Here is a 14,279-nt window from a genome sequence, read left to right as displayed (position 1 = left end):
ACTGTTGTAATGCTAGAATGCCTTTCTGTAATGCTACAATGTAGATAATTAAGGGAGAAATAATTAAAATTTAAATCCAGCAATATGATGCATTCATTAGACACAAAGAGTCCTGTGGTACCATATAGGCTAACAGATATATTAGAGCACAAGCTTTCGTGGGTGAATACCCACTTCATCAGATGCACGTAGTGGAAATTTCCAGAGGCAGGTATAAGTATGCAGGCAAGAATCAATCTAGAGATAACAAGGTTAGTTCAATCAGGAAGGATGAGGTCCTTTTCTAGCAGTTGAGGTGTGAACACCAAGGGAGGAGAAACTGCTTTTGCAGTTGGCTAGCCATTCACAGTCTTTGTTTAAGACTGTGTCACTAGCCACAGTGCATTTCCTCCCCCCTTTCCGTTTTCATGGTAAAATTTGGGGTGTGAAGCATTTTTATGCATGGAACAATAACTTGTTTCAGACTGTTTAGTGGCATTCCTATTCTTTTGCCACAGGAAACTTTCATGTATATTTGCCTTTAATGGGCATGCAAATAGAGTTACATGCTCTCTGGTTTGCTGTCCATGGACCATTCAGAATGAAAAGAAGCATGTGTCATCCAGGCAAAATTCTTCATTCTGCTTTTACAGCATATTCTCCAATCAGTCCATGTGCAGAGGTTCGCTTTCTGGCAATGACAGTTCTGTGTACAGAAAAAGAGCAGAACTGAAGCATCGATTGGAGGATTTCGCTTTGTAAGCATATTTTTTGCCCTCCTTTTAAAGTACTTTCGAATGAATAGAGAATCTGAATTATGGGGAGGAAAAGCTGTCTGTAAGCCTATCAGTTTCCCAATAAAGTCTGTAAAATATAAATCAGCCATACTCTGTGTTGTGTTTTTTTTTAACTTCAGCAAAATATACTCTCATAGATATCCGTAAATACAGAGTTAAACATTACAGTGCCGAGGAGGGCTGCTACTTGTCTTTCAATAAAGAAAACCAACCTCTGTAGCATTAACTTTGGAGGCAAATTTTGTTCTAATCTAAATTTGTTTAATAAACATAGGTGTTTGTGAGCAAAAAGTTTCCTAACCTTCTACTTGGGGGAGCTAAGAATGGATTAATATTTTAACTTCAGATTAAATATTGACTAGCTAGGCTCAGTGATGACTTCTTTATTGTATAACTGGTGGCTCTGTTTTACTTGATGTTATCATAAAATGATTCCCTCAATCAATGCCAACTTATTCCATGTTCTCTGCCGTCAGTCAGTGTCTTGATAGAAGTCACATGCTGATTTAACTTCTCAGACTTTTTTTTTTCAAAGCTGCCCAATAGGGAGGGATAGCTCAGTGGCTGGAGCATTGGACTGCTAAACCCAGAGTTGTGAGTTCAATCCCTGAGGGGACCACTTAGGGATCTGGGGCAAAAATCAGTACTTGGTCTTGCTAGTGAAGGTGCAGGGGGCTAGACTTCAAGGTCCCTTCCAGTTCTAGGAGATAGGTAGATCTCCAATTATTATTATTATTTTTTTTAACTTTAGGTAGGATCTCTAGTTGACTTCTCTACACTTATAAATCTTGAGCTAGTTTCTAAGGAGACGATTGCATACAAGTAAACTTTACTAACATGGAGTGTGTAGGTGAGGGGGGAGAGTTGGACTGGTGGGCCTGCTTTAACTGTCTTTGCTCCAGTTCATCACATGCTGATCAGACACAGATTGAATCTCATGTTCATTTCCTGAAAAGGATCATAAGTTACGGTTAACCATGTAGTGATGGAGAATGCTGTCTTTCTCTGGCTTTCCAGGTGTCTTTAAAGCAGTAGTCAAATAAAAGGAAATGCAAAGTTAATCCTATTAATCATTTAAATATTAACAAAGGTGAGAGAACTTTCCATTTGTTCAAATGAACAAAGAGAACAGGAGATCTCCTACTATATTCACTTGAAAGTGGATGCACATTCCTTGGTCTTATCTTCTCTTTTGTTGTAATTTTTGTGTCTTTGATTGTGGTTAAGTCAACTTGATCCATTCTTTTGATTTCATTAGCCAGTTTGCTTTAGGAGTGGAACTTTTTTTTTGTTTGGTCTTTTCAAAGCATTATTGACAGGAAGCAACAGATGGCTTTTTTAATAGGGAGTTGAAATGTTACTCTTAAACAAGTCTCTGCCTTGTAAACATTTCTGTTCATCTCACACTTCACCTAACAAAGCTCTGCTTAATCTTGTACTGAATATGAATCTAACCATCCTTTCAATCTACTTTGTACAGGAAAAAAGTGATGGATTAGGTTTGCTGCTCCTGAAATGCTATTATTGGTGATGAGCATGTCACAGGTGCACATGAATACAGATAATGCATTATAGGAAGAATGTACAAATATTGTACTTTTGGTGTGTGTGATTACAAGGATTAAGTTAGAGTGAACTAAGACCACTTTATTCCTGAGTGAGAGCAAACATATGGGGGTTTAACATGCTTTAATTTATGTGCGTTGACTTGACACCTTTAGTTTCCCTTAACTCGCCTGAGTGTCCCGTGTAGGTAAGCCCTTAGTGTCTCTGTGCCTCAGTTCCCTAACTTTAAAACAGGGGTAACAGCACATCCCTATCTCATGAATATATTAAAGATTTTGAGGTGTTCACATATTATGGTGGTGGAGGCCATATAAATACCTTGGATATATAAAAATAATCTGAACCAATTGGATTGCATTGAGCAAATTCTGGATCCCTTTTGTGCAATTCCTCTACCCATCACATAATTCCATCCTCTAAGTTTCTAACAACTTCCCTGCCTCTCTTGAATTCTTACTAGATCTGACTGAAAATATTTCATTGAAACTATTTTTAATGGAACATGACATCTTTTTATTTTTTAATTCTGAGTTTTTATTTGAATATCTTAATTTTTCTAAAGACCAACCAAACTCCCCCAAATATTCAGTCAAATATGGTTAAACATTTTTGGTTTTAGAGAAAAATGGGAAGGTTTTAGGTTTTGGCTTCATTTTTTTTTGGTAGAAAAAATGAAAAAATTAACATGAAATTTTTTGAAAAAAAAAATTCCCATCTGCCCTAAATTTCCCACAAAGAAATGCATTTTTCTGCAATCTCTTCTTGTTAGGCTTCCTCCTCCATCCACAAACACCCATCAGCTCACCCCAGACTTCTGGTTTGCTCCTGAAAATCCTTCTCTAACATCCTCTTTCCACACACCACCATCCTTGCTTCAGCCTTCTGGTTCAGTTCACATCTCCATGTTCTGGCTTCTGCAGACATGATCATAGCAACTTACCTTATGACAAACCTTCTTTTCCTTGACCTCCTCTTAGACTGTAGATAAGGTGGCTTCCCCTTAAGGAGTACTACTGATTCCGTGGCCAAGGGATTCATATCTGATAAGGTCTCTGTGTCTCAGGGCTGGCCACTAATGCCTCATTCTTATCAAGTCAGGGGCTTCCATGCGGACAACTCCAGAATTTGACTGTTTGCATATGAGATGTGATAATATTAGGATCAGCAGAGAGATTCAGAAGCACTGGCAGAAGTAAGCTCCTCATGACAGGATTAGCAATGCCAGTGAGGTCTAGGATGGAAGTCAAGAGTGTAAGAGGAGGTGATGAAAGTCTGGTGTCTGAAGGTGGTGGAGTTGCATCAAAGAGAGACTGTGGGAAAAGCACCAAGGCTTGGTGCTATTGTGGGTATTGAGAAGAAGAGAACTGAGACCCAAATCAAAACCCTAACCCTGCTGTTCACCCACCCAATGGCAAACCTGAACTCCAGCTGTGAGGCCCTCAGCATGCCCCTGTCGTCTGCACCACTGGATCTGGCCAGAACCTATTTACTATCTGAGAAGTTGTCTATTTAATATTCTTACAAAGGACAACACTGGCATATATTTGAGATGTCAAATTAGCTACTCACCTGAGACATTTGTATTACCCTATCGAGGTACTGAATTGTTTAGTTCTATAAATGTGAGTGGCCTATTACAGCAAGAGGGACAATTCTCTTTTAACTTCTGATAGTAGTCAGAACTGTCATTATCTACTGCATAAAGCTTAAGGCCAAAATTTTCAAAAGTGAATAGTGATTTTAGAGGCCTTGCTTTTGGGTGTGAATTTTGAGACTAAGGGGACTGATTTTCAGACGCTCAGAATTTCTTAAGGTATCTAAAGTTGGGCATCCAAAATTATTAGCTCTTTTTGTAAAATCTTGGTTTAAATTCTTAGGTTGAAATTCTTTAATGGAGCCAAGATATCCCCCTTTGTCTGTCTGTGTGAAGCAGGTCTCTCTAATTTGCATGATGTTGATGACTACTGGATGATAGATACCAGAGTCTGATTGCTACCACTTGATGCTAACAGTGGCAATGCATCTCCTTTCCTCTCATTCTTCTTTGAGTCTTATATCTGGCTCTGTTCTGCTAATTATCTTCCTCATTGCTTTCTCCAGTGCTACATTGTCTCTTTACCCTTGTTCCTCTGTTCTTGTCACTCTGTCCTCTATTTCCTGTCCCTTATATTCCATTGCCTCTCTCTTCATCACTTCCTCTATTGCTCCTAAGGTCTCTCTTCCACCACTCTGGTTCCCACGGTCGCCTTTTCCATCTCACATCCTGCAGTCCTTTCTCTACTCTCTCCCCATTAAACCAGGAGGCTAGAGGGAATGGTTCTGATGCTGCCATCTGAAGTTGCTCACACCCTTTGCTCACACCCTTTGTTGGCTTCTCTGCTCCTCTCTGCAATGCAACGCACAGAGAGAGAGGGAGAAAGAGAGAGAGCGCGCAATGAGTAAGGATACTCAAAAGCTGGCTGCTCAAAAGCTTAGAAGCAGACAAAACATTAAAAATCCCCTCCTGACAGTTGGCTCGGAAGCCATGAATGTCATGCTTACTATGTGGGAGCACTGGCCAAACAGCAAGGCCTTCCCATGAACTGTCAGATATTTGGCAAGTCTGACTTTTGGCCTTGTTTCACATATGACAACACACACACAAAAAGACATCTTCTTTATTATGAGAGGGTCAGTACTAACTTTGGTATGAGTATCATTCTTGTGATGGGAAAAGCAAAACAGATGGTGGAATTCCCCAAACACTTGACTAGTGGAATATGTCATGTAAATACAAAACTGTAAAGATGGGACCAGGAAAAAAAGTGTCAGCACAAAATGCATATTCACATTCATAAAAACTTGATGTGTGCCTGTTTATCTCTGCAAATCAACATAAATTTCCATCTCCCTTCTGTCTCTTTTTGAATGAGCATTTTAGCTAGGGCGTACATCAACAGATATGGTTAAGGTTGCTGTATGTCTCTTTTCTAAATGTCCTTTTTCATTTGCTTATAAGGACATCAAACTTTCATAATTGCTGCATGGTGTCCAGTGCTGAATTATTAATGGCATGATGGCTGCAAGTAGATTTCTTTGACACATAAGTCTGTGCTGGCATGTTTCCAGAGTAAGAGAATCTCAGACAAATTGTGCTCAATCATTTTTCAACACATTATCTAAAGGAACAGATTCCATGCCATGGTCTGACCCTTTGGAACTGAGCTGGGAGCACAAAGATGCTGTAAACAATCCAGAGCACTCCCCAGCTGGGGATTCCTCCAGAGTTTGGTAGCTGGCACAGCTGGCTTTCCCTGCTCCTGGAGGATCCAACACAGAGATCATGCAAGGGGTGTTCTAGAGAAACATGGGTGTGGTCAGAGGGCTACTGGACCATTCTCAGCTAGTATATGGTCTGTAGGGGACCATAGGCAGACAGCATACTTTAGGACATGCTTAGTTTACGAGAGAAGACCTTGAGTTTAGTTTCATGTTTCTAAGGAAGAATTGTAAGAAAAAGAATTTTAAAACCAATGAAAAGACACCCTTGCTGTTACAGCTGCCCTGCCCTGCCTATCTCCTGTATATAAAAAGCTTCCATCGCTGCTGTTGTGCATCAGTTCCTATTCATATTAGCCACCATTATGCTGAAAGTGGAGGGGCAGGGGGCTTTTAGGCATTTTTACAGAGAATTATTTCCACATGAATTTTCAGTACAATGTCTGCTCTGTTAGGGATTTAATTTTTTAATACTAATTCAGATAATTATTTTATCATAATAATTCTGGTTATCCTTGTTGTTACAGTGTATCAAAGTGTTCCTTGTTAATCTTTATCGAGCTGTGAGAGGGGTTATGGCTTAGTGCAGGATGTATGTGCTGTCAAATTCTATGCGGGCACATTAAGTGGGTAATGCTAATAAGTGTATTTTACGTACTTCAGGCATTAAACTGCATTTGAAGTTAAGATAAAATCTGAACTTCCTGCAGGATTATATTTCCTCTTTCCTGAAGATGGTAGAAACTCTGCTTCTAATGAGAGAAGACTCTGATCTCCGGTGACTGCCCAGCAAACAGAACAGAAAATAATAAAACTGCACCTTCCAGGTCACAGCTGCTCTCATTTGCCAATCCGTGGAGTCAGATTTGCAATTCTCTCACATTCTGATTCTCTTGTGACTTGGCTGGGTGGCACAAGTTCCTGGTCATGCGAGTATATTGGAGCAGTTCTAATCTCTCTTGGGCAGTGACTGGTACTCCTAGCCTTGTGCAAACATTGTGTTCGTGTGTTTACATTTTGCAAAGTCTTTATAGTTAACATTGATCAAGTTGCAAACTTGTTCAAAGCCTTGAAGTTGCAGGTTAAACTCACCCCAATCAGTAAGGTGATTCAACAGAAGGAATCACATTTTCTTTTTCTTCTTACTGTGCCTGTGCCATTTTAAACTGGGCTGAGTGTCAGTCTTCAGTGGAGATATGCTTGAGCAATAAAACCATCTTTTTTCTCGGAGAGCTCTTTTCAGATTAAGTAAGTGTCTCAAGACTGAATTCTCTTTACTCAACACTGAGTTAGTGCATGGCTCAGTGTCCGCAATTGCTATGACGGTGAGAAGAAGGGTTGTACTGTCTACTTTCATCTCTTCATTCCCTGTCCCTTTAGTATGTACTTTGATTGGAGAGGATAAAACTGAACTTGCAATTGGATATTTTATTGTTTTGCATTTCTTGTCCTAAGCTTTTGTGTAGTGTTGCTGAGTGCTGTTTAATAGCTGCCATATTTTACCCCAGATGTGATGGCATTTCAGTGATGGATGAAGTGATCCCTATTCTGTATAGCATTTGCATATCTGGTTTACAGTTTAGAAAGTGATTTTGGATCCCTTAGGACAGAAGGCACAGATGAATATAAACTATGATTATAACACTCTTATTACAAAAGTAAAATATCTACCTTCACCTTTTGTTTGAGCTCTTCTCTGCCAGATGTCTGAAACTGATTTGCAGATTTTACCCAGAATCCAGCCTTTCCAGGGGTTTAAAGCTTAACTGCTGTTTTATGCATGATGGGCTCTTTGTACATAGACACTGTTAGTTTAGTTTAAAAGTTGGTAAGTTTCTCTCTCTAACGTGAAGGCTGCTTGGCTCTAGTAATTCTGCTGTGTGTTTAGCAAAATAAAATGTTTCTGCTGCCATCCTATTGTAATCTCATATTGCAAAGTCGTTAAATGGTGTATCTTCTCACCTGAGAGGCCACATTCTGCCCTGAATGCAGTCCTTTACAAACACATTGTAGTCATTGGGTCTGATCACCAATACATTACCCTAGTTTCAGACTAGTGTAACTCTATTGATTATTACAGTGGCATAAGTCTGGAGTAATGCGTGTAGTCAATCAAGCCCAGTGAGTCAAGGCAGAATTTTGTCCATATTGATTAATAGGCTAGCTTTAATTTTTATTTAAAAAAAAAGAATTAAAATGTTGCTAATTGAGTTTATTTCTAAACTAATATAGACATGAATCTCTACATTTTCAAAGCTGTGTGCGGGATTTAGCATCACGAACACCTAAAGGGTAACACCTAACTTCCCTCCTTAGTATGCACATATAAATGTGTTTTGCATCTGGTAGCAAAGAATGAGAAGGTGAAAGGGTAAAATGAGAGTTGCACAGCTAAATTATGCATACCACAATGGAAATTCACTCCTTGACATTGTTTTGCTGTCTCCAACATGTTAGTCCTCTCTTATTGTAAAAGTAACTGTATGCCAGAACTTTGGAATACGAGAGCCCATGTAATTAGTAGAACTCAGAAGCTCGCACAACATAAGATTAATTTCCATTTGTGTGTCTGTCTCAGTGACATTTGCTTATTGATAACACTGCAGATCATTTCTGTGCCTGAATTATGTATTTTGTTCGGTGGGAGAGGTATGGGGGAAGCTTTTTTAAACATGAATTTTAAAAAATGTTGGAAAAGATTAAATTGATTTTAATCATTTATTTTTATTCTTCACAGCCTGATAACTCTGAGACCTTTACGAGTCATGTAACCAGAACTGTAAGTAATCCATTTTGATTAATCTTTTTGATTTGCTTAACCTGATTTATATATTTCAGTCAGTGGTTGCACATTTTTATTACATCTTCACAGAACTGTTACTGCTAGTTATTCTTCAAAGCACAGGCAGTTAGCATATTTAAGGGAAGCAGGTTTGGGTTAAGATAACTGGTGGTAGTGCCAAAGGGGTTGTTTTTTTTGCAGTTTTTTCAGGAACTTTTGTAGTGGACTTGGGCCTTTCTTGCCTTCTATCACACAAAAGCTTTCGAGGGGGGAGAAGTAAAAAGAAATGGCAAAAACACACATGCTCACATTTTTATTCTGAAAAGGAAATCAAAGATCCTATGGCACTTTTTCAGGAGTAAGAGTGCTTGTTAATCCTTGAGTTCTTGGCAATTCACAATTCATATCTTTATCTCTTTATATATATCTGTGGTTGGCAAAGTACCTTGGGATGAAAGTGCTATATACATGAAAGATATCATGGGCATCAAATAAGATGTATGCATATTACTCATGAAGACTTGTGATTGATTGTTTTGTACTGAAGCACTCTTTCAGCTTTGGTTGAAGTGCAGTTATAAGATGGGGAGATTCTGCTCTTTGGTAAATGCTGTGGAAAAATATGTGAACTGAATAATATTGTATGTATCAATACTGGCAAACCCTGTAAGTGCACCCTCCTTCCCCTTTTATCCTTTAGCATGAGTCCAGGTTCAGATGTAATAACTAAACCCGGAGTACTAAGGAAAACTTATCCAACACAAATTGGGTCAGAATTAATTAACTTATCCAACACAAATTGGGTCAGAGGCCATTTTAACCCTTTTTTGCTTTGTCTTTCAATGAGACAATGAAGTGAGCTAGCATCTTTAAAGGGTTTCACTTTGTGTTGTCTAAGAGCATTGATAAGAATTCTAGGTATAGCAGTTATTGGAACACTAAGAAGCAGCTAAATTATCCGATGACAAGACATTTCAGTGAATTAAAATATTTAATGTTCCTCCCAGACTTTCCCCCTCCCCCATTCTTAGTTGGACAGATTACCTAACATTAAGAAAAAACGCCCGAAACAGCCCTCTTGTCAAATTCATATACTTGAATGAACAATTTCACAGCTCCCCCCTAATATAACTAATATGAAACAAAATCACAAGATAAACTGTGTAAAAATAATTACAGAATACTTTCTATTGTTAGAACTAGCTGTTAACTTCAGAGGGTTTTTATGTTTGCACTGGTTGCTTATTAGATGAGCCAAGGTCAACCTCCTTTGTATGTATGGTAATTCATGCACAGCCAGCTATTTCTGAACATAATTAAAGTGGCAGGCCACACTATTTCAAACTGAATCTTTTGGTGTATACACCTTCACATAGAGTAGTATCTTGGATCAAGAAATTGCCCATTAGTTCACTGCATGAAAAAGTCCCCTGTTACCTTCCATGGGAGTATACCTACTAGCCAGTAATTGACATGGAAGATGAAAAGGGGTCTGACCACCAGACAGTTCTGGTTGTAGCACTATTGCATAAACTCTAACCCTCAGTGCAGATTTTAGAAAGGGGAAAGATGGTGGGATCGATACCAGTGTGCTATCCCTAGACCCTGTGTTGGTATGAGTCTTTTACATGATTGTCTAACTAGTACATGTACGATAAACTGTGTTGGAATGGTATAAATTCTCTTTCTATTTTCCCCACCTTCTTTCAGTGCCTCCTAACTCTTAGGAAGGGAAAGGGTCTGTTTCTCTTGTTTAGCATCCTGATTGCTGAGTGAATATCTTCAGTAGCAGCCTCTGCAGCTTCATGGGAAAGCTGTGAACAGCAGCTAAGAAAATGTGGCCTGATTCATTGTCACAGTGTCACTTCTGCTCACAAGGTTCTGAATGACACTTGTGAAGCTGACTAGAGTCTGGTTAATTTCCTTCAGCTGTTGTTTGGGAAAGTTATGAACAGCTGCTGAGAAACTTATGACATTTGCCTGCAACCTCAGGAAGACAGCACTGCATTTTCTTACATATAAAAGGTATCTTCACAACCATATGGATTAGAACCTTAATTTTTTAACATGAAAGTTTGAATGCTGGAGAAATTGTTGAATCAGGCTTCTTGCGTACAGGAAAAGTTTTACCTGCTACTTCAGTTTTTCAAGGTCTGCCTTGGTGTGCATACTCCTATGTCATAAAATAGGTGGGATGCAAATGTTTGACTGAAAAGCAATTACAAGCCATGATAGCAAGTGTTTTCCTGTTTGCAGTTTATGTGCCATCACTTCACTGGCAATAAAACTCTCAATCAGGTGCTATTTACTTATTGGTATTATGAAGGATCTCACAATATTCTACAAACATTAATTACTTAAGCCTCAGAGCCTGTCTGTGAATGTAGGCACTTTTAAAAGATCAGGCCCAAGGTCACGTAACAGATCTGTGATTGAACCAGGAGCAAAGCTCAAGAGATCTGACTTCCAGTCCTCTGTTCAAACCACCAAATATTGCTTCTTTCCATTGTATTGACAATATGAGTGTATTTTTCAAAAGTAATGATCACTGTAGGACCCAAGGAATGTGCTTTATACACCACTGATTCACATAGGGTGACCAGACAGCAAGTGTGAAAAATTGGGACAGGAGGTGGGGGAGTAATAGGAGCCTCTATAAGAAAAAGACCCAAAAATCGGGACTGTCCCCATAAAATTGGGACATCTGGTCACCCTAGAGTCACACCTTCTGTGTAGTGGTTGTGTTAACAGTTTCATCCTTAAACCACACCAGTTTTGAATTAATGCAGCAGAGTTTATACCCTGTCATGTCTCTTGTGATGAATTAGGTTGCCTGTGGATAGTAATTATTCAGGAAGCTGCCTATAACCTCTGGAGTAATAACAAGAACTCTACAACAACTGGAGCCTCAGATAGCACTGTTTAATTCACCCTGGTAATGTGTTTGGTTTCAAATAGCTGACTAGCTTGATAACTCCTAACATGATACTTAACATGGTCACATCTAAATCCAGTAGCAGCATTTTGCGCTCAGATTTGCTCTGCGACTCTGGTCTCTACACTTGTGCAGAACTTCCACGAACATCAGTGCAGATCTAAGAGCAGAATTGTTTACTAGCAAAAGTTTAGTCTTTTGGCCAGAGGGTATAAGAGGGCTGGATTCTGCTTGTGCAGTGCAAAGTGTATTTAAACCAGCCAGAGAGCTCCCCTCATGAATTTTTCCTGTGCAGGGGAATTTCAGAGTAAGGCTGGCAGAGGCAGCTATGCCACCTCCTGCGCCAGCTCCACTACCACTGTGCAAGGCTCTCAAATGGCAAGATGTCACTGAGGGACCTTCCACAAGTGGCATAAATGAAAGTTTCCCCTTTAAAGCAGCAGCTTTCACTTACGCTGAGGCTTGCTGGCTAAGAATTGGAGAGCCTGTCAGCACTTTCCTTGGCTGCCACGGAGAGCCAAGTGCAGAGTGATTTTAAAATGATATTGTCAGCGTTTGTAGAAAAGTTTGCCTGAATTTACCCCCTGTTGGTGCAAGAATGGCTCTTTCCTGCACCACAGAGTCCCACTATGCTTGTGAGGAAAGAAGACAACTTTAATTCCTACCAAGGATTCCATGGAAGCCAATGGGAATGTGCAGAATCAGCACTTGTCACCGCAGCCATGCTCACTTTTGGAGTATTCCTGACACTTCTCAGGCCTCAAATGAGGGAGAGATTCTGGGAACCCTGATAACGGAAGCCAGCATAGACCTAATGTTTTGTCTGCCTTGGGATAGCAAACTGTCCATGTGACTGTTGGTTTTCTTCTCAAGAGCTTTGTAGATTGCAACTTGTGCTTGTCTAGTTCCCCCAGCAAACCTGGCAATACTGTGGTGCCGGAGAATCTTGTTGCAGTTTTGTTTTATGTCTGGATTGAATCTCCTGGTATCTTAGTTATTCTCTTTGTAGTCTCTCTTCCTGTGATGTGGGTTGAGAAAAGTGGCTGAGTGTATCTTCGCATTGTTTGGTGAATATTTGTACTTCTCTTTTGTTGGACTGAGTTGTAGTGGGGATTTAGACTGTATACTTATATGGGTTCTCTGGTTTTGCATGGATGTTGTGTAGTAAGGGGAGATGCACATTCCTTCCTGGCAAATAATCAAAGACTCCCCCTAGGACCTTTGTCATTGTCAGTCTCTGCTCAGGAGAGCCCTGCAAGTTACGATGGAAGTACATTAGGGATGCTGACTGAGCACATTGTTTGCATATGCTATACTTGTCTGTGAACAGTTCCTTTTGTATGCATGAGCTCAAAAATTAACGAAGAATTAAAACAAAAAATGCTGAGAGCACAGGGAAATGACATCCTCTCTACCTGGGACGAGGATGCTACATAGACACAGAAGGAAAGAGGGACAGTTTAACAATGTCTCTCAAAACTGAACTTCACCAATGTAGTCTGGACTAACTCCTAAGGGAGTGAATCCTATCCAGGTCTCCTTGGCCAAAATACGTGTGAAAGTGCGTGTGAGAATGAAGCAGGAGGTTGAGAAGGCTTCATGTTTGAAAACTAAATGACAGGATAATGTTGAATTCTTCCAGGGCTCCCCAAAACAATACACTGAACATGAAAACCAGCTGCACATATTGTAAAGGACATTGACCTGCCTAACAAGTAATTGAAATTGGGATGTGCAAGGTGGCTGACATTACTATGAGGATTGTGGGTAACTTTCCACTTTCTGACTTCTAATTTTTATTTTGAATGTACAGCTGTTATGAGCAAAATCTTTAAAGGGGCCTCAACCTGGCCTCTATAGTCGCACCTGTAAAATGGGAGTTGAACATATAAATACTGCTGTTTACATTCACAATTGCCTGTAGTTGGTTGCAGGCATACAAATCAAAGCCTTTTAAAAATCTATGGTCCATAATACAACATTAGATTAGAGTTTTTTAATTTAATTTCTTGTATTAAAATATAGCAGATTTTTTGCTATGTAGACACATGAAAATATTTAGGTTTGGTATTGTGGAATTATGCAACTCAATAGCAATAACACAGGCAATAGTGTAACAATGTTTTTAGTTCTTGTGCACAAAAGACCATTTTAATGTCTTGACTTTATTTTAAACTATTTTTTTCAGATATGACCATAAAGTTCAGCTGTTTTGAGTTATTTTTGCATTCTGCAGAAATTCTTAGCACGTTTTTAAAAATTGGACACATCACAATTATGACTTTTTGTTTTACTCACCTGACAGCTATGGCTGAATAAGTTTTATTCAAACTTTAAAACCCTCAACTGAAACAGAAATTAAATTGGCAGTAATGAGTGTGCAGAAACAAGTATTGGGGAACTGGTAGTGAAAATGGACTTGCAACTTTTCTGATAGCATTTCACAAGAGAATACAGTAGTTGATGACATTGTTAGGTTCTCCCTTTAAGTAAAGAGATTGGCAGCAGTAATGACTAAACCTCTTAATTAGAGACTCAGGCTAGATTTTCAGAAGAGCTCATCTTTCATTTAGGCACCTTTCATTTAGGTAATTTTCAAAAGTCCTAGGCACACTGCAGTTCCCATTTAACAATAATAGGGGCTGCTGGGTGCTGAGCGCATCTGAAATTCAGACCACTTCGTTTAGGTGCCTAAAGGGGAGCTGAGCACTTTGAAAATTTGACTGCATATCACTTGCAGTGACTCCCCAGTTGTGACTTTTTAAACTTCCCCTTGCTATTTCTGCTGTTGATTAGTGTCTGAGCAGCTGCCAGACCCTGCTGTAGCAATAAACACATGAGTGCAGCTATCTCTTGTTGAAGCAACTTACCCAGGGCCGGTGCAAGGATATTTCGCACCAGGGCCGTCCCTAGCTATTTTGGTGCCCTTCACAGCCCCTCCCATGGGGGCTGGCATCAGGCC

The 14,279-nt window shown here is 39.6% G+C and overlaps 1 protein-coding gene across 6 annotated transcripts in view; it reads left to right on the top strand.

Moving 5' to 3' along the window:
• TNS3 (tensin 3) overlaps positions 1 to 14,279 on the top strand; it is a 438,738-nt gene that overhangs the window by 224,870 nt on the left and 199,589 nt on the right. For all 6 annotated transcript variants that reach the window (XM_030551450.1, XM_030551451.1, XM_030551449.1 and 3 more), the window contains one exon: positions 8,338 to 8,379. In XM_030551450.1, coding sequence (XP_030407310.1) covers positions 8,338 to 8,379 — 42 coding nt within the window. The remainder of the gene's footprint in view (positions 1 to 8,337; positions 8,380 to 14,279) is intronic.

The sequence above is a fragment of the Gopherus evgoodei genome, chromosome 2 (genome assembly GCF_007399415.2).
Source record: "Gopherus evgoodei ecotype Sinaloan lineage chromosome 2, rGopEvg1_v1.p, whole genome shotgun sequence".
Taxonomy (NCBI): Eukaryota; Metazoa; Chordata; order Testudines; family Testudinidae; genus Gopherus; species Gopherus evgoodei.
Note: the sequence above shows the minus strand (reverse complement) of the source record. Positions and strands in the feature narration are given on the sequence as shown.